We start from the raw sequence: 25058 nt of genomic DNA on the forward strand, positions 1-25058 counted from the left end.
CTGAGCTGAATTTTCAATGTGACAGTTGGTCGGTGCCGGTGGCATGTCGAAACTCCTGGCCCTTCAATTGGACTGCTTCTTCTGAAAAACTTCTCTAAAGCCATTTCCAATATGCTGTTTCTTTTGGACTTGTTCTCTGTAGAGGCGAATGGGAAGGAGTCTGGCTATTCACTCGGTTTGGATACATAATGGCCGCATGGTTAATCGCGGTTTTTCAGTTTGCGGTCAACATGCGATCATGATATCTGCGACAGGGAATTCCGGCAAAGATCCATCATCCATCTCTTTCTAATTCTTTCTCACTCTTCTCACCAATACATCGTGACGTGTTGAGGATTATTCCCATGCAAAGGACGCCGCCGATTACGTCGAATCAGATTACGGCGGCCAAGGGTTCCCCGGGAAGGCTCTCCAAGAAAGGTAACCACTGATCCAAGACAGGTCGAGTACTTATATGAATGAGGGTCTTTGATACACTATCTGGTCATCACGACAGCACAGGCCAACATAATGGCTACCGCAGACCTTCCGACACCCCAAGGAACTCTGAACTCAACGTTCACTCCTCCGATCGATGGATCCTTAACCCTCGTGCAAATATTTGATCATCACTATGTTAAGAGCCGAGACCATCCTCTCTTTCGTTACGAAGACGATACGGGGAAGGTTATTGACATCAACTGGGGAAGGGCCGTTCCCGCTATCCATTTGGTCGCTCAAATGGTCCTGAACAATGTCAGTATGGTGTCCAATGAGCGTCCAGTAGTCGCTATCCTAGCTGCTGCAGGTACGGTGGGATGTCTACTGCCTCGGATTTGACATTGATTGAAACGCCCATAGACTCCGTGACATATTATACGACGATCGCGGGCATCATGCGCGCTGGCTGTATCGCTTTCCCAATATCTGTCCGGAATTCAGACACTGGAGTCGCCCATCTAATTCGATCTACTAGCGCTAAGTACATGTTTTTGAGTCAGGATCCTGGAATGCAGAAGCTTGCCGACGCTGCACTATACAAATTAGAAAATGAAGGACTACAAGATTTCAGGATGATGCCAATGCCTTCGTTCGAAACTCTCTACCCCGAGACAGTTGAGCCGTCGGACCTGCTCCCCTCAATCAAGAATAGCGACTTGGAGGCTCAGGCTCTCATCATGCATTCATCTGGTTCGTCCCTATCTATTCTAACCTAAGACTCAGGCCGACGTATCTTTCTCTAGGTTCCATGGCGTTTCCGAAACCTATCCCTTTTACATACAAGATCATGATGCAATCTGGTCTTCTACCTTGTAAGTTTGTCGAGTATTTAAACGTTCGTCCTCACTAATGAAACACAGATTTTGGTGAGGTCGACATATGCGGAGACATACTTTCCGCACATGCTGTTCCAATGTTTCGTGGGTCAATGAACTTGTTCGATCTCAATTCGCTCACCGAAACGCCGTACCAGATCTTATGGGTGCCGTTCAAATTGCTTGGACCGTAAGTATGGCTGTAACCTCCTTAAGATGAAGCTAATTTTTCTGTCCTAAGGCTTATACTGGTGTAATTATGGCCGTGTTTCGCCCTGGCTGGCCTCCAATCATACCGACGCCTGATAGAGTCTTTTCTGGGCCTATAGCGACAAAATGCAACTTGATGTTCTGCGTCCCGGCATTCCTGGATGTAACAATGACTACCGTTTTTCCACCCATGATTAAATTCGAATTTCGAGCAGAATTGGGCGAAGGTTCCTCAAAGAGTAGAAAAATTAGCAAACTTCAAAACAATCGTGAGTTGTCACAATACAGTGCATGTCCTACCTACTAATACATGGCTTCTTAGATATTTGCTGGCGGCCCTCTGCAATCTGCGGTGGGTGATAGGCTTACTCAGCAAGGCGTCTGTTTGGTTCCTCTGTATGGACAGTAAGTCCCTGTCCGCGGACGCTAAACATGCAGTACTCATACCGTTACCAGGACCGAGACCGCGACCGTCACACTTTTCCTTCCGAGTAAGTATTTTCCTGCTCTCTGAGGGCCTGTCTAATTTGTCCATCATAGAGCGGCTCCCCCCCGAAGGCTGGGATTACTGGAGGGTGAAGACCACGACATACAGAAATCAAATTTCAATTAATCTTTTCTTTCTAGTTTTCCCCTCATTGTACTCCAACCTTCGTGACTTTCGAAGAAGAAAGTAGGGTTTACCGTCTCGTGTTCAAGGTAAGTGATTGTCTTTAAAAGGACGGGAGGATACTCTAATCGATCTACAGACAACCCCGACGCATCAGCCTGCCATCTTGAATACCGAAATAGATGGTGTTCCAGCCCTGGATACCAACGATCTCATAGCCAGACATCCCACAAACCCAGAACTGTGGCGAGTGCACGGACGAGGAGACGACCAAATTATGCATTCATCTGGGGAGAAGGCGAGTCAAATATGCATGTATCGGATTGATTGTACTCATCAAAGCCTCTGGCGGTGTAGACGAATCCTGTCCCTATCGGTATGTGTTTTATATCGTCGTCATTTCGCGTGTTGATTAATGTCGCCAAAATGTTCAGAGGACATACTGAATAAAAATCCTAGGGTATCTAGTTCCATAATGTTCGGACGCGGTCGGTTCCATGCTGGCGTTATTATCACGCCTGCCCCGGAAGAGCAAGTCTCGCCAAATGACGAGAACTGGCTTTCCCGGTACCGAAATGCAATCTGGTACTTCCGCTCATTATATCAACATCTAATGTCCTAAATATTTATTCAGGCCCACGGTAGAAAAAGCAAATCAGCTTGCACCTCAGCATTCCAGAATTTTCAAAGAGGTAGAGGCGCTCTTTCTTGTTTTTCACTACATTCAATTTCTATTGCAGATGATCCTTGTTGCAGATATATCCAAGCCGTTTGAATTTACTCCTAAGGGCACTCCAAGACGACAAGCCGTGCTGAATGCCTATTCTGCTAAGATTGACACAGCCTACGAGGCTGTGAAGCAGTCATCTCAGATTCATCTGGTGGCGCCAGTTCAATGGGAGCTCTCAAACAGCTTGCATTTCGTCCGTGAGGCTGTAGAGAAGGTCCTGACGAACATGGTCGAAGACAATGACGACTTCTTCCAAAATGGTTGTGACAGGTGTGGATTTTCATTTTGCTATTATCGCCTTTTTGTTACTGATTTGGTATTAGCCTCCAAGCAACATGGATCCGCAACACAATTCTTCATGCTTTGCGCTCGACCTCTAAAATTAATACCCGTGATATCCCACACAATTTCGTCTACGCGAATCCCACAATCCATTGATTAAGTCAATACTTAGTAACAGTGGCTAAAGGGTCTCATTTGCGGGATATCAAACACCAGACACAGACCATGCTGGATATGGCAAGGAAGTACAGTACTGATTTCCCCATGTCAGCGAGTCGCTTGGTCCCTGACAGCTCCAGGGAGGTCGTCTTACTTACAGGTTCAACGGGTGCCTTTGGTAGCTATATTCTGGATGCACTTCTCCGTTCCGACGATGTCATCAAGGTTTATGCGTTGAATCGTTCAGGCCCCTCTGGATCTCTTCAACGGCAGACTGACGCTTTCATTGAACGCGGATTGGACTCAGACATCCTTACAAGCTCGAAGGTTGTATTTGTGGACTGTGATCTGGCTGCAAACTTGTTTGGTTTAGACTACTCGGTCTACCACGAGCTCATCGAAAATATAACATGCGTTATCCACAATGGTCAGTCCTGGAAGGGCTGGAAAGGAAAATTCTCTCCTGAACTTGATTCACAGCCTGGCACGTCGACTTCAATGTTTCACTTGCATCTCTGGAGCCTCTGGTCCGTGGTACTAGATGTCTGGTTGATTTTGCTCTGTTGTGTCGCGTGGTACCACGATTTGTCTTCACGAGTTCAGCTGGTGTTTTCAGGAGTACGTTTATCTGTCTGTCGTACACGAATGACTTGTTGATTAGCGTTGGATTCAAAATAGACACGAAAGGCTCTGACTGCGTAGCAGTAGAAGAGTTTCTTGCTGATCCTGCTATTTCTGCTGGCTGGGGCTATGGCGAGTCAAAGTGGGTCGCGGAGTACATTTTGGAAGAGGTTTCCAAAAGCACGGCACTAATGCCTGTGGTTGTGCGCACGGGACAACTCACCGGAGGTGCTAATGGTGCATGGAATGTCAAGGAGTGGTTCCCGTCCCTGGTGAAATCGAGTCAGGATATGAAATGTCTTCCTGACATTCCGGGCGTACGTTTACTTTTCAGTGTCTTTCCTGTATCTTTGCTAATGGATTCATTTTAGTCTGCGTCGTGGATTCCTATTGACATAGCCGCCAAGGCCCTTGTCGAGTTACGCCTGAGCAAGCACCGTTACATTCATCTTCTGCATCCCAAACCTTTGGCGGCATCAATTATTCTCCAGCATGTCTCTTCTGCGTTGAGTATTCCCCTCATACCGTACTCTCAGTGGATTGGTGCTATTGAGCAAACCCCTCAGGAGGAAGGGTCTCATCGCGTCACTTCCGAGACTCCAGCTGTTCGGCTCTTAGAGTTCTTCTGTTTTCAGGGTAGCGGCGACACGAATAATAGGGAAGCCTTCGGTTTCCCGAGTCTGCAGACGACGAACTTGGGACAAACCGCGATTCTTGGGAACCTACGCCAGCTCGGGATAGAAGATGTCGACAAGTGGTTGGATTACTGGCGAGGCGTTGGTTTCATTGTCTGAACGAGACGATTTCACCCTTGTCTGATGTCAGTAGTAAAGATTCAAATGTATTATTAATAAGTTGAAGATGAAAATGACAGCCAGAAATTAGCACATTGGTACGGAGTGACTCTCGAGCACACTTCTTTATTGCAGGTCTGACGACAAGGCGTTGTACTCCGGACACAACGTCAGCCAATCTTGAGGCGTGATTTGGGCGTGCGGGCCCTCAATGTTGTCGGCCGGACTCTCTGCGAAAACTATAGCTAGCCCGGCTTCCAGATGCCAGTCGATGTGGCTGCGAGATTTTCAGTCATCAGATGGTCTATAGTTTGATGAATTAAGCATGGACTTCTCACCAGTGCAAAAACCAGGCTCCTGGATTATCCTGTTTCCACTGTTAGAAATGTATTTTGTTTTTCGCGTAGACTTACGCTGAAGAATCGGAATGTGGTGTTTCCGCCGTTGACTGCGCGATTACGTTGATATCAATGAAAGAGCATTCAAAGGGAGGTGACGTACTGGGAACGACGTCGCGCCTTGGCGGGTTGACATAGTTCGTCACGGCGGAGTTGGACGTACGAATAATGTCAAAGTTGTGTCCGTGTACTGTCCATAACTGGTTGACAAATGAATGCTCGAATATTCAGAAGGGAACGCACAGTGGAACGGATGAGCTGCCAAAAGAGATAAGCATGGAGATGGGAAAGGCGCATGAGACTTACCCCCAGCTCCAGGGATCGAAATTTCTATTGTTTTATTGGGTGGAAGAAGGAAGATCTTATTAACGGCTTGATAACAGTAATTTCACGGTTTTGGTGTGCGAGACTTACTTGTTCCTGAACACGTAAAGATATTAGTCGATACACGAGTAAAAGACCACAAGCACCTACCGAAGGAAGGAAATCTTGTGGCCGCGCCGCTCCACTTAGGAGCTGCAGGAGGACAGGAACCGGAGGCGAAATGTAGGAGATGCCATTGATATCAAAGAATGGTGGATTTGGCTGGTATTTGGCACGTTTACTGACGGGACTATTGCAAGAGGATATTACGAACCTGTGTGATACTTAAGGTATAAGCAACATCTGGGGGACCATCTCCCAACTAAGAAAACTTTAGCCTGTACAAATCGAAATACGTGTAGTACATACCTTTCCGGGCCCTTCTTCAGCGATGGGCTGCAATTACGAAAATCTGGTCAGGATCTGCTTGGATAATATCGGGCGATGGAACGAACATGCATATCGGCGTCATCCAGCTTAATACCAGGCGTATTGTTTGTGGTGGGTTCTCTGATGGGCGCGCCCTCGTACCGCAAAATAGCGCGTGTAAGGTCAGGGTTGACTATAGGGTAATGAGTTGGAGGAAAAGAGGTAGAAAATAGTAGACTCCTGCGATTGGGATTTCCAGCCGGGTTCCCACCAGTGAGACTAACGATGATAAATTTGAGTTCGGTACGATAAAAGTCGAGACTTACGGCGCGCGAATCCAATAATTATCAATAGGTTGGTTTGCTTCGAGAATAACGGAGACACGTTGTGCTGGGCGGCCAAGTCTGTGTTAGTGAGTGCACAGAAAATATCCAGACGGGAACCAACCGGCATAGATATCAACGTTCTGCACCGTGACCGGATCGTGCTCAACCCCATCGAACTCCATTGCACTGATGTTGTGGTTGTCGATTGAGAAAGTGAAGAATGGGCGACAGGAGAGCGAAATGAGACGCAGACGATAGCGTTTGCCTCTTCTGACTTTGATTACGGAGTAAGGGACTAAGGGCTATTGACGCTGAGTGAGTTTTAGGGTAAAGAAGTAATGAGTTACAAGACTGACGCCGCCATTGTAGCGCCCGACGCCGTTGATAAGACCTGTGATTCAAGGTAAATGATGAAGGAATGCAAAGGTGTAATGTAGCTACGTACCGGAGTCAGGAATACTAAAGACCAGGAAAGGTCAGCTAACTCGCAAATCTTGGACAGTTAAAACTTACGGGACAGTACCCGTTTGGAAGAACCTATTCTGAGCGTCCGGTGCAAGGTCGTGATACCAGTCTGCGAGCGTAATGATAGTGCTGTCTATGCGTCCATTAGTATATTGCACGCCAGTAAAGGATGATGATAACATACCGTCATCCACGTCATACAAATGGGCAAGAGGGTCATGCGGGTCTGCACATAGAGAGCTGAGAATCTCCGCGATAGGACACAAGTTTCGTACCCACCGTAGACGATGAATGCCCCTCTTAAACCATCACAATACTGTGTCGAAAGATGAGAATGGTACCAGTAGCTAACCGAACCTATGAGATCACCAATACTCTGATATCGGAACTATACGTACTTGCCACTTTGTCCAATGGTGCTAAAAGCATAGTCGAAAGTGGATTTTGGCGGAATTGGGCACTGGTTAACGAAACTAGGGCTACTGAGCATTGATTCAAATTTGATATAAGAGATGGCGCGCTCACGAAGGTCCATCCATAGCTGACGTACGAGCTTGGAAGAAGCCATGCCAATGCTGGAGGACAAAAATAGTCAACTTGTGCATACTTTGACACTATAGAACCCTACAATCGAGGTACTTCGTCGCATCCCAGGGTCAGCAAGATTATTTGTGGTTACAATGTGGACATCGTCGCCCTTGTTGACTTTAAACGTTGGCCCGGGGAAGGTTCCGTTTGGTGTTATGGCACTACAATGTATACACTGTTAGTGAAAAGGAGCATATCAATGCAGCTGAGTCCTACGATCGAGCAAAACCGTCGGGAGCAATGACTTTGGTGTCAATACTGAGAGGGAAGTGATGAGTCTTGCTATAGACTGACGAAAGGAAGGAGACAAGTAAGAAGACCACTGTGAAGTCCATCTTAGAAGTGGGGGGGACAACGGGGACGAGGCATTATTGCATCGAAAAACCGAGTTATATAGACGAGGCATTTATTTCCAAGACCGAAAGCTCGAGATAGTGAGAAGCGGGTGGTTCAATAGCCGAATACTGGGAAAAAGATAAAGTGGAACAGTCTCTTCGATGGGAGGCCAATATTAACAGTTTCCCGAGCCGTATGGAAGTCATGGCGAGGTGATCGGCGGCGTGTAATGCATAGATATTGAACATTGCGGACCATTGCTGCAGCTCTGTGGTAAAGCTTTCTGTCCGTGGTAGAAATCCCACCACGGCGAGAACATTTACTAGGAAGAGATTAGCTCTGATGCCCACGGGGGCGCTACTTGACCTTTTCCCCTGCTTGGCTGGAATAAAGAAGTATAATCATGTCCGGAGTGCCTTACTTGGCAATTTACAATGATGGGCCTCAATTCAGCACCCCATATTTTCACAGGCGATTGTTCTTGACTGGCTATGATTCGCTTTTATGGACCGCGACACTTGGTGACATTTGCTTGGGCCCGTGTGGGCATTCAATTCCCCGAACCTACCAGATGGTCTTCTCCGTCATTTGTAGCAAATATCCACTGCTTACTCCCATGTAGTCTCGCATTGCCAAGCTGGGAGTGCGAATTTAGGTAGTATTCAAACTTTGAAGTGAGCAGCATTGGGTAATCTACAGTTCCGATCTGGTAGAATGGCAGGTCAGTGAAGGGAGTAGTATATCATAGTGGATGACGTGACGCACCCCACCATTGTTCACTGCTGACAGCCATAGACACACTGATTTACGGCCAAAGGACCTGCATAAATTTCGATACGCTCTTTGCGTGTAACATCGACGTCGGAAGATCAATATTTGGGTTAGAGGGTGGCATGGCTCAAGATAGAAAATAATTACCACGCTATCGCGTCTCTTATTGGGACGTTGGCGCCGGCACCATCACCACCACCAACACTACGCGCCTCAATATCTCTATCACACAGAGTTCTCGTCCTTGTGGACAACATCAGGATATTCACATAACGGCGTTCCAATGGCCCTCAATTCCCCGGTCCTGGTCTAGCTATCTGAACAGTGATTGGCTTACTAGACATTGACGTCAACGGATCTCTCTGTGTTTGCCGCTTGCTGATGTCGACGAGCCCTAGTGACCAAAGGTTTCAAGAACATCAGGTTCCATCTCCCACAAGCACACCACTCGCTGTGCATCTGCGTCGTGGTACATCTAATGGTCTGGCCTCCCTGTATTGAATCAACCTCGCGCCCATGGCATCTGCCATGGGGGCGCCAATCATAGCCGTTCTCCGACGAGACATAATTGTGCTCCGATTCTCCAAGTTTTTGAGGGAAGCACGATATTATCCTGGGTTCTCCGTTGTTCAAGCTGGTACGTCAAATTTTTCAGCATGCACTGAGAACTGCGGACTAACGGCTGCTGCAGAATTACGCTTCTCTAGCCCTATGTAATTATCGGATCACTAATGATATGCGCGAATGATACAATGATACTAGTTGTTTCACAAATAGATTGGCCTAAACATTGCGCTAGATTTATCCTGGTCCATTGAACGGAGTACCCATGATTTTATACAGCATCTTCTTGGATCCGATTTCTTCCAGTGGGAACTTTTGTTACAGTATAAAAATGCTCAAAATCCGACAGAGATAGTAAAAAACACGTCCATTGCGAATCCCATCAATACTTTTCACCATACTTCTCCATGCGATCAATGCTGTTCCGTCTGCTTGCCCTCATCATCCTCGTTCTGTATACCGGAGCTCAAGCACGCCAACCATCTGAGCTCTTCGACGCTTTCGAGACTTTCCTGACAGGGTATCTACTTCTGAATTCTGACAGGCCGTGTTCTCAGTTTCCTTAACAAGGTTTATCGATCATACAAATGACGAACGCACTTCTGTGTTTGCACCTGATTGTATCGGACGAATCAACGCGATGACCAGTCAGTCACCCACAGTGTCTCTGAGAACGCTCTAACATATTGTCACAGTTTTGCGAGGCTCAGATAACAATACGGGTCAGTCGCCTCTTGTTCGCACTACTGAGATTCATCGTTCTCAACCTTTTTATCAGAATTCATTTATGGCGTACCCGCAGCCCTAGCAAAGGCCAATTCCACCCAGTTGATCGGATATCCTACGAATGTCGTCGTCGAAGCGCTTGCAATCCAGCTCTCTGTAGTATCAGCTACTGCCATTTTCTCCATGTACTATGGCAACGTTTCCCAGGTCGTTCCACTGCAGGTCGATATGTGGCTGCACTTCAACGAAGACTTGCAAATCGACGCCTACGATTTCATGCCCCGCAAGATAGACAAATTCCTTGCTAGCGCAGCACTCATCCTATTGGATCAGATTTCTTTGGAAATACCATTAGACGATAAGGATAACGCTACAAGTGTTATGTCGCAAAAAGTCTTCGAAGATGTATGCACGGCAGCTTTGGAATATTGCACTGGAAATAACCAGCAGTATGATTCGTACGTCGGCCTTTTCGCAAGGAAACTGAAGTCCGGGAACTGAAGTCTGTGTAGTAAAAGCTCATGTGTGGACTCGCTTACCAGCTCAGAGACCGATACAAACATCTGCCGGTTCGTTCAGTCTTCAGTATAAGTGCACCCCGATGACTTACGCTTGACGAAACAGATACATGTTCAAGAACTTGGTGCGGTCCCAGCCCGATGTACATTGTGCAAGCCTTGGACCGAATGAAGGTGACTGCGGTAAGCCATGTCGAGATCGACTTGAGATCTGTCCTGATAGACGTCAGCGGCCCAGCCTTACGCTGAGGCTACAGTCGAGTATCCCTTTGTGCCCAGTTTCTTTGCGCCGAATGTCTCTACCACAAGCACTGCAGGCTTATCAGACAAGGCCTTTGATGAAGTAATGAAGATCAACATGGCAATAGTTTATCCAACTACTGTTGCTTTTGTACGTTTGCTTCCCCCCCTATTCATTCTCGATTGATAAACGCGTCGTTTTTCTAGTATCCTATACCGACCTTCATTTACATGATTATTCTTTATATGTGTGCTAATTGCGTTGAGTTTGTGCTGCTTCGTTTCTCGAAAGAGTTTGTGAAACTATCTTTCGAGAATCAGAGGAACACGGTCACCTGTGAGCCAGTTCCCGAATTTTTTCTGTCAGATGAGAACTGACAGCTGGTGCGAAGATGTTTTGAATACTTTCTGGACGTTCGTTGCGTTGGCCTTGCAGTTACTCGCATCACCAACCTTGGGAGAGCGCTATACCTCTGAACGCGTCGATGAGATACGAGTAGCCTGTGTGGTCATCTCTGGACTGTGTGAGTCTTCATTGCCCTCTTTGTTTATACTTAGAGCTGATCTTTGAGGGAAAGATGTCTTTGAGCTTGCATATCGGAAACAAATGCGACGCCCTTTGCTCACACATCACTTCAGTGTACGCTCTGCGTCCTATCTTTATTCAAGAATCATTTCTGACGCCATAATACTCCAGGCCCTGTTCTCTATAGTTTTCCTACAAGTCATGCTTCAGATGTCCATGCATGTCGAGATCATTAGCGCCGGACTGCTCTGGCTCTTCCAAGCAACGACCGAACAATCCATCTTCATCGGGCTTCTTTTATATCGGCTGAAATACCCCAGGCGTATAGTAGAACCCATGTTGAAGTTCGCCGCGGTACAATCCTTGTATGTGTTATTTGAAACCGGCTCCCCCCTTGCCAGATGCTGATCATTACCTTGGAAAGCGTCTGCAAAACCGTATTCCTCGTGTGGTTGTTGGTGTGGTGGGGCTTGAAACTGGCTAAATATCACAAGGATTTCGATATCGCTCTCAGTGTCATGCTGGTCCTCGCTTGCACTGTTCTTATGGCAACTCAAATGTGCGTATCTTCGCTTTTTTCTGAATTCCATATCGTATAACTAGCCTTTTTATAGCCAAGGGTCTCACGCGGTGTGGACTATCGCGCGGAATATGTCTCGTTCATGTCAACGGCCAGCCGTACAGGAGTCACTCGTAGATATGGACAAGGTTTTCTTGATGAAGCGAGAGTCTGGTTCCTCTTCCGCGTGGACTCATAGTAGGGGAGAGTCGGAGCGGTCACTCGCGTCCGACCTGGCGAAGCCAAGGGACGCCGCAGTTAACGCCCAAGTCTAGTTTCAGTTTCGAGGCCAACTCCTCTGGCGGTAGCTAACCGCCATATTATTTGCTCATATGCGCCCTGACGGACTGGATGATGATCGACCCAGGTACGATGATTCTAACAATAGAGCCTCCTGTATTTCGTTTAGATGCAGATCATTGAGAAGAAATTACAAACCGACGTTTTTGGTGAAAAGTGCATGACCGCGTTGAATGTCTAGCAGGATACAAGCGCTATTTTTTCCATTATGGCAGACGTTGTTGCCGTATGTGCCGACCAGGTGGTCATGCGCAACTGTTACTCGCATCAGTGCCTTTTTACACCCTTATCTATCCAATTTGGACAAGCAAAGATAGGTGTGATATTTCTGGACCCCGAACAATGTGAGTTACCCCGATGATTCTATTCCTTATCTTACTGCCATGCATGACCTTTTTTTGACTGCCGCGGCGCCGCAGATATATCATGGAGCCTCCTGTCATTAAGCGCCTCTAACCCACTTCTTACCCACATCCTACGCCATGGGCACGAGGGAGGCTGTACAACGAGCTGATGAAGAACTACTAGCGTCGCTGGGCTACAAGCAAGAGTTTCGCCGTGCTTTCACACCCATTGAAGTACGTAATGCTACCGGTTCTTCCAGTGAATGGTGTTTGAACCAACGTTTGCTAGGTATTCGGCATCGCGTTCTCTATTATCGGGCTTCTACCGTCAATATCATCGGTTCTGTTCTACGCGATACCGAATGGAGGCGGGCCTGCTATGACATGGGGGGTGCGTTATATTCTCGAAATCTTGGGGGACGCAACTGAGCAGATGCTGCAGTGGGCCGTCGCTAGTGTCTTCATTCTCTTCGTGGGTATGTCAATGGCGGAACTTGCCAGTGCTGCACCCACTTCGGGAGGACTTTACTTCTGGACGCATTCCCTTTCGTCGCCCCGCTGGCGCAATTTACTATCGTGGATCGTGGGATGTCAGTTTCTCAAGCCAGGGGCTTTTGTGTTCGCCAAATTCACACATTTTCATAACAGACATGAACACCATCGGATCGATAGCATCCGTAGCCTCCATCGACTGGGGTTGTGCTGTCCAAGTCATGGCTGCTGCTAGGATTGGTTCCGCAGACCAGAGTTTCGAGGCTACGAGTGCACAACTTTAGTCCGTGATTTATTTTATCCTTTAGGCGTCGTGCGTTAAATATGCTTTTACGATAGTGGTGTTTACGCGGCAGTTGTCCTCAGCCACGCGGTCGTTTGTTGTCTGGGTACAACGATCCTGGCGCGACTACAATCGGCATATGTACTGCTCAATGTCCTGTACGTGCCTTCTATATTCCCTAGTCTCTTTCCCTTGTCCTGAAGTGCTACAGGTTATGCCTTGCTGTCATCATCGCCCTACCCATTGTAACTCCGGCGGAGTATAAGAATACCGCGCGCTTTGCCTTATGGGAATTCGTGAATCGTTAGTCTCTTTTATCTTTACGTTTTAGCGCAGTTCTCATCACTCCCGTGACAGTTGACGGTTGGCCCAATGGCTACGCATTTATCCTGAGTTTCCTAGCGCCCCTGTGGACCATCTGTACGCTTGCACTTTTTCAGCCTGTCTTATTTCGCAAGTAACCATGGGCTAGGCTCTTTCGATTCAAGTGTTCACATTAGTGAAGAGGCTGCAAATGCTGCGACCGCTGTTCCTTGGGCAATTGTCATGGCAATCGCTATAGCTGGAGTGCTTGGCTGGGGTGGGTCCGATGATCTTTTGTTTCGCGTGCAGAAGAGCTAACTCCAAGGTCTTATTCCCAGCGATCAATGTGGCGCTGGCGTTCTGCATGGGCACCGATCTGCAGATGCTGTATGATAGCGACCAGCCCATGGCCCAGATTTTCCTCAATGGGTTCGGGCAAAAGGGGACTTTGGGTATTTGGGCTATCGTCGTTCTGGTGCAGTGAGTTGACTGTTCAGTCGAAATACTGCGCGTTATTCACGAGTTTTCATTTTTTGCTAGGTATATGATGGGTTCTAGTATGGTAAGTTCATTCCAGGTGTCACCCACTTTGTTCTGAGATTGTCTTCCAGTTATTAGCCGCAAGTAGGCAGACATACGCCTTCAGCAGAGATAAAGGTTGTCTTTGACTATTTTGCTGAGACTTTATGTGCTCATGTTGCATAAAAGCGCTCCCCCTCTCAAACTGGCTTTACAGAATGAACACCTTCACTGGAACTCCCGTGAACACCGTCTGGTTCGATGCTGGCTGGGCCTTGATCCTCGGACTTCTGGTTTTCGCTGGAACGGAAGCCATCAACGCCGTATTCTCTATATCAGTCATCGCACTTTACGTCGCTTACAGCATCCCCATCGCCGCGCGCTTCTTAGGCGACAACGACTTTGAACCCGGTCCGTTTACTTTGGGTGTTTTCGTTAGTAGCTTTTTTTTTCTGAATTTCGCACCATCTAACAACCTCTGTAGAGTTTACCGATTGCCATCATAGCCGTCGCGTTCATGACGTTCATGAGCGTCGTGTTCATGTTCCCTTCGACGCCGGTGACGACCGTTCAAGATATGAACTACGCCGTGGTTGTTACTTGGCGGTATATTTATTCTCTCTTTGGTGTGGTATTACTTCCCCAAGTATGGCGGAGTTTACTGGTTCACGGGTCCCGTTGCTACGCTCTCGGATGCTCCGGGTATTGACTCACAAGAGTCGTCAGATCCTGACGACTTGAAAAAAGTCAGGTCGCGGGTCCATACAGAACCTGTGGAGGAGGATAGTTAAACTGGAATGAATTACTTATGAAAAAGGCCAAGGGAAATTGACTTGGCCTCCGTAACTAATAATGTAGACATCTAAGTAATAGAAGCATGATCTCAAACTTCCAAAAACTCAAAAAGCTTCCAATACACTCGAATCATATAAAAGTCGAAAGAACCGTGATAAGCTACTTTGGTATAAAAACGTATCGAGCGTGTTAGAGACGTCAAGGTCTGGCCTTACGCCCAGCCAAGAAAATCGAAGACGGGAGGCAGTACATCACACGCCAGTGTCGCAATTCCAGCGTACACGACAACCTTTGTGAGAACTGCATTTTGTGAGCGAAATCCCCCGATTTAAACCAACATAATGACACACCATAACTTCTACAGCGTTTAACTTGCGCCCTACTTGTTGCAACCTCTTCCCTCCAAACGTACCTCATTACAGGTGCTAACGCCGCCTTGGCAAGCAAACGCCACGACAAGATAACCGACATGCCTTTTCCAGACAACGTCAGCTGAGATGAAGCCCAGATAGGAAAACGAAGAATATCCAACCTGTGAACATCTTCAAAGCGGCAGGTACCCACGAGCTTTGTAGGATGTCTATTGATGTGGAAGCAAAGGCCCACGAGCTTCCGGGCATGATCACTTTCTCCAGCGCGCCATCCATGCCGAAGTAATTGACACCCCATCTCCCGAGCAGAGCTCCCAGTGCGACGCTCCCAGAAGCAATAGAATCCTCGAAACAAGGACAAGGATCTACAGGAACTATAACCGTATATGATTAGAGCAATTCCAGTAGAGTTGAGGATTACTGACGAGGGTGCATCTCGAGAAGGAACAAGAACAGAGAAATGAGGACTAGTGGGACGGCCAAGCCACCGGTGAACACCCAAGCTTCAAAGTACTGGAACATAGGAAGACTATGTACCCAAACTGCCAAAGCCCCGAGCATACAGCCGGTAATGCAGTCGATGAAGGTGTGCATTCCGGTGTACAGTCGGCCGAAGATGATGGTGAAGGCGTATATGAATAGGTAGGGGCGATATGCAGGCGGAACATGGAGAAGGAAGTAGAGAGCGATTGAGGAACTTTGCGTGGTATGTGTTGATGGAAAGCCGTACTCCAAATGATGGTCTTGGAGAGCTGACGAGTTCCATCAATGACGAGCCACGACGACGAGACGTTATCACGTACTAAGACGCGTCACTGGCGGAGAAAATGGCCTAGGCGAGCAGAAAAGATCCTTGAGTGAAGAAGAGGCGTAGCCGCCGAGGGCCAGGATCATCAGCAACCTGCGGAGAAATGAGACAAGCCGCGGTGTGCAAGGAAATGTCACGTACCCTCTACCAAAGTCATCGTATCCGAAGAAAAAGAATGCAGGGAGGACGACAAGGAAGAAGGTGTCAGTCCCGAGGTACGAAGAGTAGACAAAGTAAGTATCGAGCCAAGATGTGCGTATTGTTCTCTGTAGCAGTCATCGGCAACCGTCGTCACGAGTTTGTACTAAGAACTTACCTGAAGACGGGCTACTGCCTTTGATTCAGCCTTGACGCGCTCAACGAGCTTGGTTCTAATGGCATAACGCCAGGGAGCCAAGGCCTTTACGTAGTCCTTGTCCTTCAAAGCGCTGATGTCGACTTGCGTGGCATGTTCATCGGCTTCTACAGCTGTAGGGTGCATTTTGAGACCATTGGCCTTTGGCTCGCGTATAGTCACTGTGTCGTGCATAAGTTGGAAGGAGGAAGATATCTACAACGACGCTGCTGCTGCATTCGGCAAAGACGAGAAGAATTCTAGAAATTGATGGGAGTCGGAGGTAGCGAACAGTCTTCTAAACTAGTCGACATTGTTCGTAGACAACAAACTTTTGGGATCATATAACTCTAAACTCTAAGGATACAATATTATACAGACGGTGTATGCACCGTCCGCCTCGTTTACAAAGCAATGTCCATGTCCAGGTTCTCTTTATCTTCTCGCGTTGAAACAGCCCTCTTCCTGCGACTCATTGCGACGCCAGAAGGCTTCCGCGACCGAACCTTCTTCTTCTCCAGATCATCATCACTGGCAGTGGGAGACTGAGAGTTATCCAAGGAAGCGACATCGTCAGCGAGGACGTTTTCAGTGGGAAACAGCGTGAGGCACAGAGAATTTGTACTAGGCGGTCCTGTATCTATCCTCCGTGTCTGGAGCAGCAAGCGGCATATGCAACGAGTCCGTATCCGCTGGTGATGGGTACTTGTCCAAGGCATGCGAGGCTTTCGTTGGAGACGATGCAGTTAAGGGCGGATTCATTGTGAGCATGCCGCCGAATCTAAGACCATTTCTGAAGGTGACGATGTAAAGTTGCGCAGAGAGGAAGAGACTTGTGAGAGATGAAAGCGGAGAGCTTGAAAGGACACGGCGAAGGAGTCCTGGAGATATTGAGATTCGAGAAGAGGTCTTGTAGTTCGAGGAGGGGCTTGAGTAGCTGAAAGAGCATGCATTGAATCGGAGGTGAGAGCGGGAGGTTGTTCCAGGTACGAAGGCGGTTCCGTCATGAGAACTTCAATGGCTGCGACTCGGACTAGAGCGATATCAAGCTTGTGTACCTTTCAAAGAGAAATATAACGCACAGGTAGAGTTTGTAGTGGGAATACTCCCCAAGCTGTCTTTCCACGGCGCAGAAAAGTCGAAAAACAGCACTTCCAGCATTCGCATATGGTAGTCGAGACAGACGCTGTTCAAGTTGGTGACAGCAGCCTAGGCAGTTCTATTCGACCAGACAAGAAACACGACGGCCGTTCACGTACCTCCAGAATATCGACGACCTAGAAAAGAGGTACTGAGCAAAAATGAACAAAGACGCGTGAACGACGCGAACCAACCAGATTCTGCTCCACGTCTGAAAGCGCTTGGAAATCGAGGAAAGAAACGATGTTGGTGGCGTGCTGACAGGTCTCGATGTAGTCCTCAAAGGTCCTCAGAGCGCCAGGCTGAAATTTAGATACGAGAAGGTGCAGAACCGCAGTTTGAATATCGATATTTTGCTGCGCTTCTGGTGGCGAGCTGGCAGACGGAGATGATGGCATCTGGTCAAGAGGTGTCCGGCATCTAACCCGGCTACTTACCTTTTTCAATTTCTTCTCGCACCGCGATGGCAGCAGCAGCAGCAGTCAAGCCACCGGCACTAAAAAAGCGCAACAGAAAAAGAAAAAGACGGGCAGCGTCCTCGTCCTCATCTTCCTCATCTTCGTCTTCGTCGAGCTCAGAAGAAGACGAACCTGAGCCTAAAAAACCCATTCCGGTACCCCAAGAATCATCAGAATCTTCTTCTTCCTCTTCTTCGGACTCAGACTCGGACTCTGAAAGCGACGTCCCTACCAGAGGACGCCCTGAAGCCGTTGCGGAGGCCCCCTCGTGCGCAGAAGAGACAATCGCCTTCGCCTTCGCCACCTCCGACTGAAATCCCTTCCTTCATACCCGCCGCGGGGGCCGCTCCAGCCAACGAGCAAGAGTTGAAGGATAGGTTCAGAAAATTCTGGATGGCCTCTGTGGCTGATGGCTTCCGGGATGATTTGGAAGAAATACGAAAGGTATGTTGGGTTGGGTTGCATCCCTAGAGAACTGCTCTAACTTGCAATAGGAACCCAACCTGGGTGCTGCTCGTCTCTCTCTACTCATAGATTCTTTAGCCTCAGGCTGCCGAGGTGTTTACAGTCCACATCTTCGAAAGCTGCTATTAACGAGATGGAAGTCATCTTGGAGTAGAGTATGTTTTCTCTATCTTTTTTTGAGTCCGGATACTTTTCTAATGGATAGTAACAGGCGACGATACGAACGTTGTCTTGGAGTCGATAATGTTCCGCCAGCAGGTGCCAATTAAATTCAACTTGAAATTCTGGTTTATGCCGCGGATGATTTGAATGAGCGCCCCCGGGGTTTCAGGATCAGAGCGATGTGGATGGATACTCTCAGGAGCAGCCTGGGATTAGGCTACACCAGTGATGTGACGTTGACACGGATATCCAACAAGAATCTATCTTGTATACACTACATGCTGTAAACCATACTAACAGTGTTACCAGTACACAACGATGGGAACAAGTGTCAATGTGAAAAAAGGAATGTTTCCACGACGATGAATAGCAGCCACTCTTAACTACGAAGGCCTCGAGGGGCGAGGGGACGCCGGCAATCTCGGTCCACGTAGACTATCAGGGGTGCCCTGACGAATACCGGTGGGAAAAGAAGACGGGATTCCTGGAGATGGCTGTGGGGTCGGTTCCTTGGAGACAGGCGAACTTGGGGAAACAGGCGCAGACGACTTGATACCGGTGTCTTTAGCCTGTGCAGATCTCATTCTCTTGGGGGCGCTGATAACTGGCGAATCTTTGCGAACAAGGGTGGTGACAGAGTCCTTCCGAAGGCGCGGTCTCTGCGTCCTCTTGTTGTGGAACGGGAACCTAGAGGAGTCGCAGGCCTGTTAGAGTGCTCCTTCCATGCAGCCTTGGTCGTTGAACGTGGCTGCTTGCTGTAAGTCGATGTCGTGGAGGTCGTGAGAGCAGTAGCTGTCGACACAGTAGAGGCACGCTGACTCCGTGCGACTTTCGGAGTGGAGGTGAATTTCATGGTAGGACGGTTGGTATCAGAATACACCGAAAGTGAATGAGCCGCTCTCGTTTCGAAATGAGCTGCCGCCGGTTGCTCAATTTCAGGTAGCTCCTTCTCGTCTATCGGGATTTTCTTCGACGACGTGTATGACTTTTCAGATGCAGAACGCTTGAGTCCGACAATGTCATCGACATCGTTGACGTTCTTGGAGAAGTATGCCGGTGTGAAATCCATGCCCTCGAGGGCATCGCTGACTCTCACTGGAGCGACGGTATCAATATCCGAGCAGATATCGAGAGAAAAGGACAACGTACAAAACTGCGCCAGACCTTTGTCAAAGTGAAGGCGGCAAATCACACCCAAAGCTGAGGTGGCGACGAGGAGAACATAAGTGGTCACCGTCATAGTGGCGAAAAAGGGCCAAGCCATGAAAATGAAACGATAAACTGGACCGCAATGTTACCAAGATGATATAGAGAATGTAAGGGTACGTACGTGCGCTGGCAAACATGAACGTCGAAACGCCTAGAAGAAAGACAGAAAGGGCACCGAAGATAATAAATAAGCGACGAGACTCTCGCCGCACAGAAAGCCACCCCTGGAGATTCACTTGTCAAAGAATGAACGGAAAGTAGCCTTTTGTAACGAACCAGAACTACCCACGGAAATTCACACTACAGGCGAGACTTATTAGCGATGTGTACGCGACATGTTTTCACGTACTTACCACTGCGGTTACGCCAAAAACAGCAAGATACAGATGAAGATGTCTGGCAACACGCCGGATGCTGCCTCCCGAAATTTTGTCAATCCACATCCCAGTGGCAGCAAGAGAGAAAAACCCGGCCAATTGCAGTGTTACGGAAAGCAGAAGAACGAACTAGAGTAAATGTCAGAGGAGTTGAGATATATCAAAGCACAACGTACCTTGTACATTCTGTTGATCTCAGGTGAACCACCAACACGACTAAACGATTGATTCGCGTAGACCTACAACAATAAGCAAAGGACCATTCCTTACATGACGGATTCCTACCTTGTAGAGATTAGCGGACAAGTAAAGCAGTGTCAGAAGCGCAATAGCATTGAGGATGACAACGGGAACCTATTAAAAAGTCTCAGTTCGAGGCCTAGATGACATGCCGGTAGATGATCATACCGTATGTCTCGTTCGAAGAGGCCACCAATCTTGCAAGAGATCGATACCATCACAGGTGCCATGTACGATGAACTGGTTATATCGATCCTGTAAATGTTTCGAGCTTGAAACGCGGAAACCCGCCCAGGCCGTCCCGAGTACGTGACCAGCCAAAGATGCTCCGAGATGAGGAAGGGACTCGTTCAATATCTAAAAACTGGTATCACGAAACGGGAACAATTGGTAGTGGACAATAACGAACGACGACGATTGAGAGGCTTAGCATCCATATCTGGTATAGCAGGGCAACCACATCTTCTCTCCTTGAGTCTTGAAAGCTTGACACCGGAGTTCAGTCCAACGTTACAACGATGGAACAATAAAACCCACACATCCCCAAGCCAATGGAAAGCTCTCAAACATGGGACAGGTAATACACCGTCCGCAACCTTGACGCCGACCGTAGTTCCGTTGATGATAATCGGTACGATAGCAGGGTGATCGCGCTAGTACGTCCATTTAGAAACAATAACAGGCTGCTGTAAGTAGCTACTGCGCACCTTGGCGAAAGAGTGGGCCGAAACATGGTGCTGCACGAAATCATCTGTCGTGTTCTCAGTACCGGCAAAGGTCGAGTTACCAGGTCGGATAGGAACGCAGTCGGAATCAGGCTGGCTTGGAATATCATAGCAATATTGCAACAGGTTGTCGTATAGGATCGTCAAACCATTGGTAACATTGGCCGTGTTTAAAATGTCAGAGATGAGATTAGCGGCATTGGAGTTGTCATGGTACGCCAGGCCTTGGAGACTGGTCAAAACAATACAAGTCAAGAGAGCAACGATGGAGTAGAGCAATGTGAACTTGGTCAAGGTGATCCTAGTATACTGTGGAGCAATTAGAAAAAGGTGGATGTAGTAAAAAATATAAGACGCACCACCAGCTTCAGCCTCGACCACCAAAGAGCCTTTTTCACGAATTTACGAGACAATTTTCTCAGCATCGCTCAACGTCGACGAACCAGTCGTATGGGGAAGAACTTGAAGAAAAGAATGGCAGCACGACGTCGTCAGAAAACGCACCCAGAGCGTTATTAGACCAGCTCAGTAATGCAAATACATGCAAGGTGGTGAAAGTAAGAAAGAAAGAAGTAATAAACGTGTCGCGTGCATGTGGGGATGGCATAATTAGAATCTGAAATTCTAGACGAAGGGCCGTAGCACAAAACGGCTTGGCAACAACATTTTGATCAAATAGACCATCATTCGCCTTCGCAACTTCCGCCGTATCCGACTGCGATAATAAGTACAGAACAGGCTGGCTCAGTCCTAGGCCTCATATGTGGTTGGGAATACGTTCTTCACATCCTTCACATGTTGCAATTCAACACACTGCATTCGTCGCCTTTGATGCATGCCCCAATCTCCTTCGCTACGCTGACACCTTCATTGGATGCACCGTGCAAATATCACGTCGATCACCTGCCCTAGTCGGACGTACATCGGTCAATTACCGTAGTATGAACCTGTACAGATCGGGCTTTGTTTTGAATGATTGTCAACTAATACATGCACTAACATTGTACTGATATTCCTAACAGACACCCACGATTGATAGCAACAAACTCTTCCTAGTAGTATTCCGTGAAAGCGGCAGTCGTGGACTACATCACATGCACGAAGTTTGGCCCAGTACGTACGGATATAAGGCTCACCTCAGATAAGTTATTTGAACAGTTGACAATATATTATATGCAATGACTTTGCGATTATAGAGAGGCATCATTTTTCCCTCGCGTAAAACGACGGGAAAGCTTGGGAATGTGACGATCGATGATGGTGGCATCAGCAGGGTACGTGCTAGTGAAGGCGTGTCAAGGGCAGAGCTCTTGAGGTGGTATTTATCTTAAAGAAAAGAGGTGCTGTAGAGCGCGATCGTTGGAGAACGGGTGACACTGTGAGAGAAGCATCTTTGTCGAGGTGAGAGCGAACGAAACAAGACAGAGTACTCACCGAAAAGTTACCCCCTCTCCCAACTGCCGCGTTCCTAAGAATGGTCCGTCTGAGTATCCATACAGTAAGCAACATCTTAGAAAACCTGCGTACGCAGTCCCAAATAAGGACCACCGGAGTTCTGTAGTGCGGTGCGAACTAGGAACATCTCATGCGGCGGCATCGGCGAGAAATAGATGCAAAGTTCTACTTGGTCGAGGAGGTATCTCATCCTCGACCGCAATCTGCAGAATCGACTCGCGTGGAATTTTTGGACGATGGTGTTCCCCCAACGAAGGGCTTTGACGGCGAAGATGTGCGAGGACAAAAGCGACCAAGTGCTTCAATGAACGCATTCGCGGCGTCTGTCGTTCCCAAGCTTGAAAGCTGTTCTAGTCCGTGCCATTGACTCGGATGCAGGATGTCTCCCGGACGAGGTTTGTGAAAGCTCGCTCCCACGGTGGATCGCGTGTACTGACAGCTCATAAAATATAGCATCCGAAGCGCAGGACGCCAGACTGGAAATCTCTGTGATCGTGTACATAGGCGTTGTTCTTTGTTTGTTGATTTGGAACCACTCGCACGTTACTTTGAAGCAAGCAATATACTAGTGGATCAGACCGTCCAGTGAGGCAGAATCACCTACAGGTCGTGGTGATCCGAGCTTTCGCTCCCATGAGACTATGCTTGATATCCCTGGGTCAAAATAAACCCCTGGTAGACGGGAATTTGAAGGGGATAAAAGTAGCACATTGAGCGTAGTCCTCGATTGCTTGGCAGCCATTCTCGACACGTCGCCATCCGACCTCATCTCGATTCTCCTTGAATACTATCAGCCGTCCTTGACAGTCAACACAAGATATACTTGTTCAGTGTGTCATATCTCGTATGGAAATGCGTTCTTCACATCCTCTACATGTTGCAATGCAACACATCCATCGCCCTTCATACATTCCGCCATGACAGATGCTACCTTCAATCCTTCGTCGTACGCACCGTGCAGAAAGCCTGAAAATTAAGCATCAAGCGTCTGCTCCACAGCACGCCAAGCTCACCGAAATATTTCTGGCTCGTCGCTTCGCCAGCAAAGTATAACCGATCAACGTTTGACCGAAGGTTGTCGTGGTGTTGACTAAAAAATGATGGGGGCCAATTAGAGTATGATCCTCGGTAAAGAGGATCAGAATTCCATCGAGGGAAGAGGAATTCGGTCGGTTCAGGAATTGTAATATTTGGGTACATCTTCTGGAGGACGTCTAGCACTTCATCCTGTACTTGCTGATCTGACAACGCCTCTACTCTCAGCGACCAATCTCCCTACAGAATAAACCATGAGAGGGCCGCAAGCTTTCAAGGTCGCATACTAACCGTCACGGTGGCGAAGATCAGTCCGGAGCCTGGGAAGAAGTTCGGGTGGTCTAACGATTGCCAAACTGGATAAGTGCCGCGAGTGGGATCCGCATACAAGGCCAACTATACGACATCAACGCCCACTTGCATGTGACGGGAGAAACGGACTGACCTCGGTATCAAACCAGAACTTTTTGTGAAACTTTAGGAATATCTTGGTGTATGTAGCCATTGTCATACTTTGGATTGCTTCTATTTTGTAGTCTGGAAGAGGAGGCTCGAATGTCACATCGTCGTCCTGCAATACCCCGAGGCTGAACGTGCAAAGCGCGTAATCTCCTTCAATCGTTTCGCCGCTTGTCAGCGTTATCTGGACTCCATCGCCGGAATACGCAATGGCCTTGACCGCTTGAATTCAGTGCAACTTGTTCGGCCCGTAAGAATTCTTGAGCTTCCAACTGGATCAGAGCCTTGAACCCCCGTTGGTCGATGGCGAGAAGATTGTCCTCGGAAAAGCCGCCTTCGTCCGCATCAAAGGTGAAGTTATTGGCCTAAACTGACTTCAGCTTTCGAACTGTTTTAGCGAGTGTTCTTACGTGCCCAAGACGATGCAATCCACGAGGTCTGATCAGGTTTCTGGGCATATTCCCAATCAAACTGCGTCTCAGGGTTATACAAGTTTGCATGTGATTTTTATGGAAATGCTCGCCTGATAGTACTCTGCTGCCATCTCATACGAATCTCGTGGCTTGACTCCATTTAGTGCATAACCGGTTTTTGAAGTCAAATCCACTAGTGATCCATTGACACGCACACCTGCAACCTGTATTGAGCACTGAAGGTGAAATCTGCTAAGATTAAACCCACCTCCAGTCACGGTCAAAGCAGTATAAGCGTCAACAGCATCATTAAATACATCAATATAATCCACTTCGCCGGAAATATCATAAGTCGCTATGACCGGTTAGTCAGTGAGAAGTTAACGGCCGCGGCCACCCACTTAAACTTCCATAGAAATCGTTGTACTGCGTTGTGATGTTGTGCTTCAGGGCCAGTTCAAAAATTGGGTTAGCCGGGCCTGTTCCCGTTTGCGTCCCTTGCACCCTTCGGTCGATAGCAGTATCAGCCCATTGGACGTTATTAAAGGTATTCCTGGATACACACCAGTTGGCGCCAAGTTCGATCGTATAGCCGGCGAAGGTTTGGCTCTTCAGTCGTCCGCCAAGCTCGTCGCGAGCTTCAACGATTAGGAAATTGTCGATGCCGTTTTCGTGCAAAGTCCGGGCAGCAATGACACCGGTAACGCCTCCACCGAGAATGAGCACTCGAGGGTTACTGGATTCATTGACCCTAGGAATGGCAGAGCCTGACACGCTCGCTACTAGGGCGAGGGAAGCAGTCAAAGCGGGTGCAAGTATCATCCTGGACAGGAGATAAGGAGTGAAATTATGCACTCAGCTTATATATGTATTTCGCTGCCGGTGAAACGGCAAGTGCAAGATCTAAAGTCTTCATATCTG

General features: G+C 48.0%; 10 protein-coding genes across 10 annotated transcripts; 5 read left to right on the plus strand and 5 right to left on the minus strand.

The window, feature by feature from the left end:
* Window positions 1-510: 510 nt before the first annotated feature.
* On the plus strand, window positions 511-4701 carry EV420DRAFT_1618923 (uncharacterized protein; the record flags this gene model as incomplete). The annotated part of the gene is made up of 21 exons (XM_060475407.1): window positions 511-746; window positions 788-1170; window positions 1224-1292; window positions 1341-1400; window positions 1454-1485; window positions 1537-1668; window positions 1721-1774; window positions 1828-1910; window positions 1962-1996; window positions 2046-2080; window positions 2133-2204; window positions 2255-2417; window positions 2550-2700; window positions 2750-2807; window positions 2856-3115; window positions 3169-3256; window positions 3350-3393; window positions 3421-3713; window positions 3767-3904; window positions 3974-4224; window positions 4279-4701. 21 exons carry the CDS (start codon window positions 511-513, stop codon window positions 4699-4701), a joined length of 3060 nt encoding a protein of 1019 aa, XP_060334577.1.
* A 32-nt stretch (window positions 4702-4733) lies between these two features.
* Window positions 4734-7926, minus strand: EV420DRAFT_1522929 (laccase 3). Its single transcript, XM_060472268.1, has 23 exons — window positions 7427-7926; window positions 7251-7371; window positions 7148-7197; window positions 7021-7095; window positions 6902-6969; window positions 6807-6848; window positions 6671-6755; window positions 6603-6616; window positions 6514-6548; window positions 6279-6459; window positions 6158-6221; window positions 6076-6110; window positions 5918-6024; window positions 5832-5858; window positions 5737-5784; window positions 5574-5684; window positions 5514-5519; window positions 5406-5460; window positions 5343-5357; window positions 5203-5289; window positions 5115-5149; window positions 5040-5068; window positions 4734-4978 (listed from the first exon to the last, which is right to left on the minus strand). Exons 1-23 carry the CDS (start codon window positions 7543-7545, stop codon window positions 4828-4830), a joined length of 1560 nt encoding a protein of 519 aa, XP_060334578.1. The 5' UTR covers window positions 7546-7926; the 3' UTR covers window positions 4734-4827.
* Window positions 7927-9288: 1362 nt separating this feature from the next.
* EV420DRAFT_1639197 (uncharacterized protein) lies at window positions 9289-11725 on the plus strand (the record flags this gene model as incomplete). Its single annotated transcript, XM_060476940.1, has 13 exons — window positions 9289-9401; window positions 9452-9528; window positions 9577-9603; window positions 9660-10065; window positions 10120-10176; window positions 10232-10308; window positions 10356-10516; window positions 10573-10702; window positions 10758-10889; window positions 10944-11005; window positions 11063-11256; window positions 11316-11450; window positions 11506-11725. The coding sequence occupies 13 exons, from the start codon at window positions 9289-9291 to the stop codon at window positions 11723-11725; spliced, it is 1791 nt and encodes a 596-aa protein (XP_060334579.1).
* Window positions 11726-12232: 507 nt separating this feature from the next.
* EV420DRAFT_1639198 (amino acid/polyamine transporter I) lies at window positions 12233-14482 on the plus strand (the record flags this gene model as incomplete). The annotated part of the gene is made up of 14 exons (XM_060476941.1): window positions 12233-12328; window positions 12384-12485; window positions 12537-12684; window positions 12743-12869; window positions 12926-13027; window positions 13081-13172; window positions 13227-13289; window positions 13342-13449; window positions 13511-13652; window positions 13713-13734; window positions 13784-13829; window positions 13881-14125; window positions 14176-14283; window positions 14339-14482. The coding sequence occupies 14 exons, from the start codon at window positions 12233-12235 to the stop codon at window positions 14480-14482; spliced, it is 1545 nt and encodes a 514-aa protein (XP_060334580.1).
* Window positions 14448-16298, minus strand: EV420DRAFT_1157285 (phosphatidic acid phosphatase type 2/haloperoxidase). The gene is made up of 7 exons (XM_060466129.1): window positions 15982-16298; window positions 15807-15931; window positions 15661-15758; window positions 15283-15609; window positions 15019-15231; window positions 14837-14959; window positions 14448-14786 (listed from the first exon to the last, which is right to left on the minus strand). Exons 1-7 carry the CDS (start codon window positions 16192-16194, stop codon window positions 14698-14700), a joined length of 1188 nt encoding a protein of 395 aa, XP_060334581.1. The 5' UTR covers window positions 16195-16298; the 3' UTR covers window positions 14448-14697.
* Window positions 16299-16403: 105 nt separating this feature from the next.
* Window positions 16404-17537, minus strand: EV420DRAFT_1732633 (uncharacterized protein; the record flags this gene model as incomplete). The annotated part of the gene is made up of 5 exons (XM_060479941.1): window positions 16404-16724; window positions 16788-17032; window positions 17082-17208; window positions 17259-17276; window positions 17334-17537. The coding sequence occupies 5 exons, from the start codon at window positions 17535-17537 to the stop codon at window positions 16404-16406; spliced, it is 915 nt and encodes a 304-aa protein (XP_060334582.1).
* Window positions 17538-17602: 65 nt separating this feature from the next.
* On the plus strand, window positions 17603-18306 carry EV420DRAFT_1639201 (uncharacterized protein; the record flags this gene model as incomplete). Its single annotated transcript, XM_060476942.1, has 4 exons — window positions 17603-17752; window positions 17802-18041; window positions 18092-18217; window positions 18274-18306. The coding sequence occupies 4 exons, from the start codon at window positions 17603-17605 to the stop codon at window positions 18304-18306; spliced, it is 549 nt and encodes a 182-aa protein (XP_060334583.1).
* Window positions 18307-18465: 159 nt separating this feature from the next.
* EV420DRAFT_1157426 (uncharacterized protein) lies at window positions 18466-21446 on the minus strand. Its single transcript, XM_060466130.1, has 12 exons — window positions 21135-21446; window positions 20758-21084; window positions 20588-20703; window positions 20460-20535; window positions 20219-20407; window positions 20096-20164; window positions 19987-20049; window positions 19787-19939; window positions 19710-19733; window positions 19555-19657; window positions 19374-19505; window positions 18466-19319 (listed from the first exon to the last, which is right to left on the minus strand). The coding sequence occupies exons 1-12, from the start codon at window positions 21198-21200 to the stop codon at window positions 18805-18807; spliced, it is 1833 nt and encodes a 610-aa protein (XP_060334584.1). The 5' UTR covers window positions 21201-21446; the 3' UTR covers window positions 18466-18804.
* A 90-nt stretch (window positions 21447-21536) lies between these two features.
* Window positions 21537-22722, plus strand: EV420DRAFT_1476860 (uncharacterized protein; the record flags this gene model as incomplete). The annotated part of the gene is made up of 8 exons (XM_060469361.1): window positions 21537-21701; window positions 21835-21888; window positions 21972-22049; window positions 22109-22176; window positions 22201-22273; window positions 22352-22583; window positions 22609-22625; window positions 22684-22722. The coding sequence occupies 8 exons, from the start codon at window positions 21537-21539 to the stop codon at window positions 22720-22722; spliced, it is 726 nt and encodes a 241-aa protein (XP_060334585.1).
* Window positions 22723-23065: 343 nt separating this feature from the next.
* On the minus strand, window positions 23066-24959 carry EV420DRAFT_1618926 (uncharacterized protein; the record flags this gene model as incomplete). Its single annotated transcript, XM_060475408.1, has 11 exons — window positions 23066-23196; window positions 23244-23505; window positions 23557-23661; window positions 23711-23938; window positions 23964-24089; window positions 24139-24195; window positions 24248-24354; window positions 24406-24492; window positions 24539-24642; window positions 24703-24873; window positions 24910-24959. 11 exons carry the CDS (start codon window positions 24957-24959, stop codon window positions 23066-23068), a joined length of 1428 nt encoding a protein of 475 aa, XP_060334586.1.
* Between the last annotated feature and the right edge of the window lie 99 nt (window positions 24960-25058).

Source organism: Desarmillaria tabescens, assembly GCF_030435595.1.
Source record: "Desarmillaria tabescens strain CCBAS 213 chromosome Unknown EV420scaffold_8, whole genome shotgun sequence".
NCBI lineage: Eukaryota > Fungi > Basidiomycota > Agaricomycetes > Agaricales > Physalacriaceae > Desarmillaria > Desarmillaria tabescens.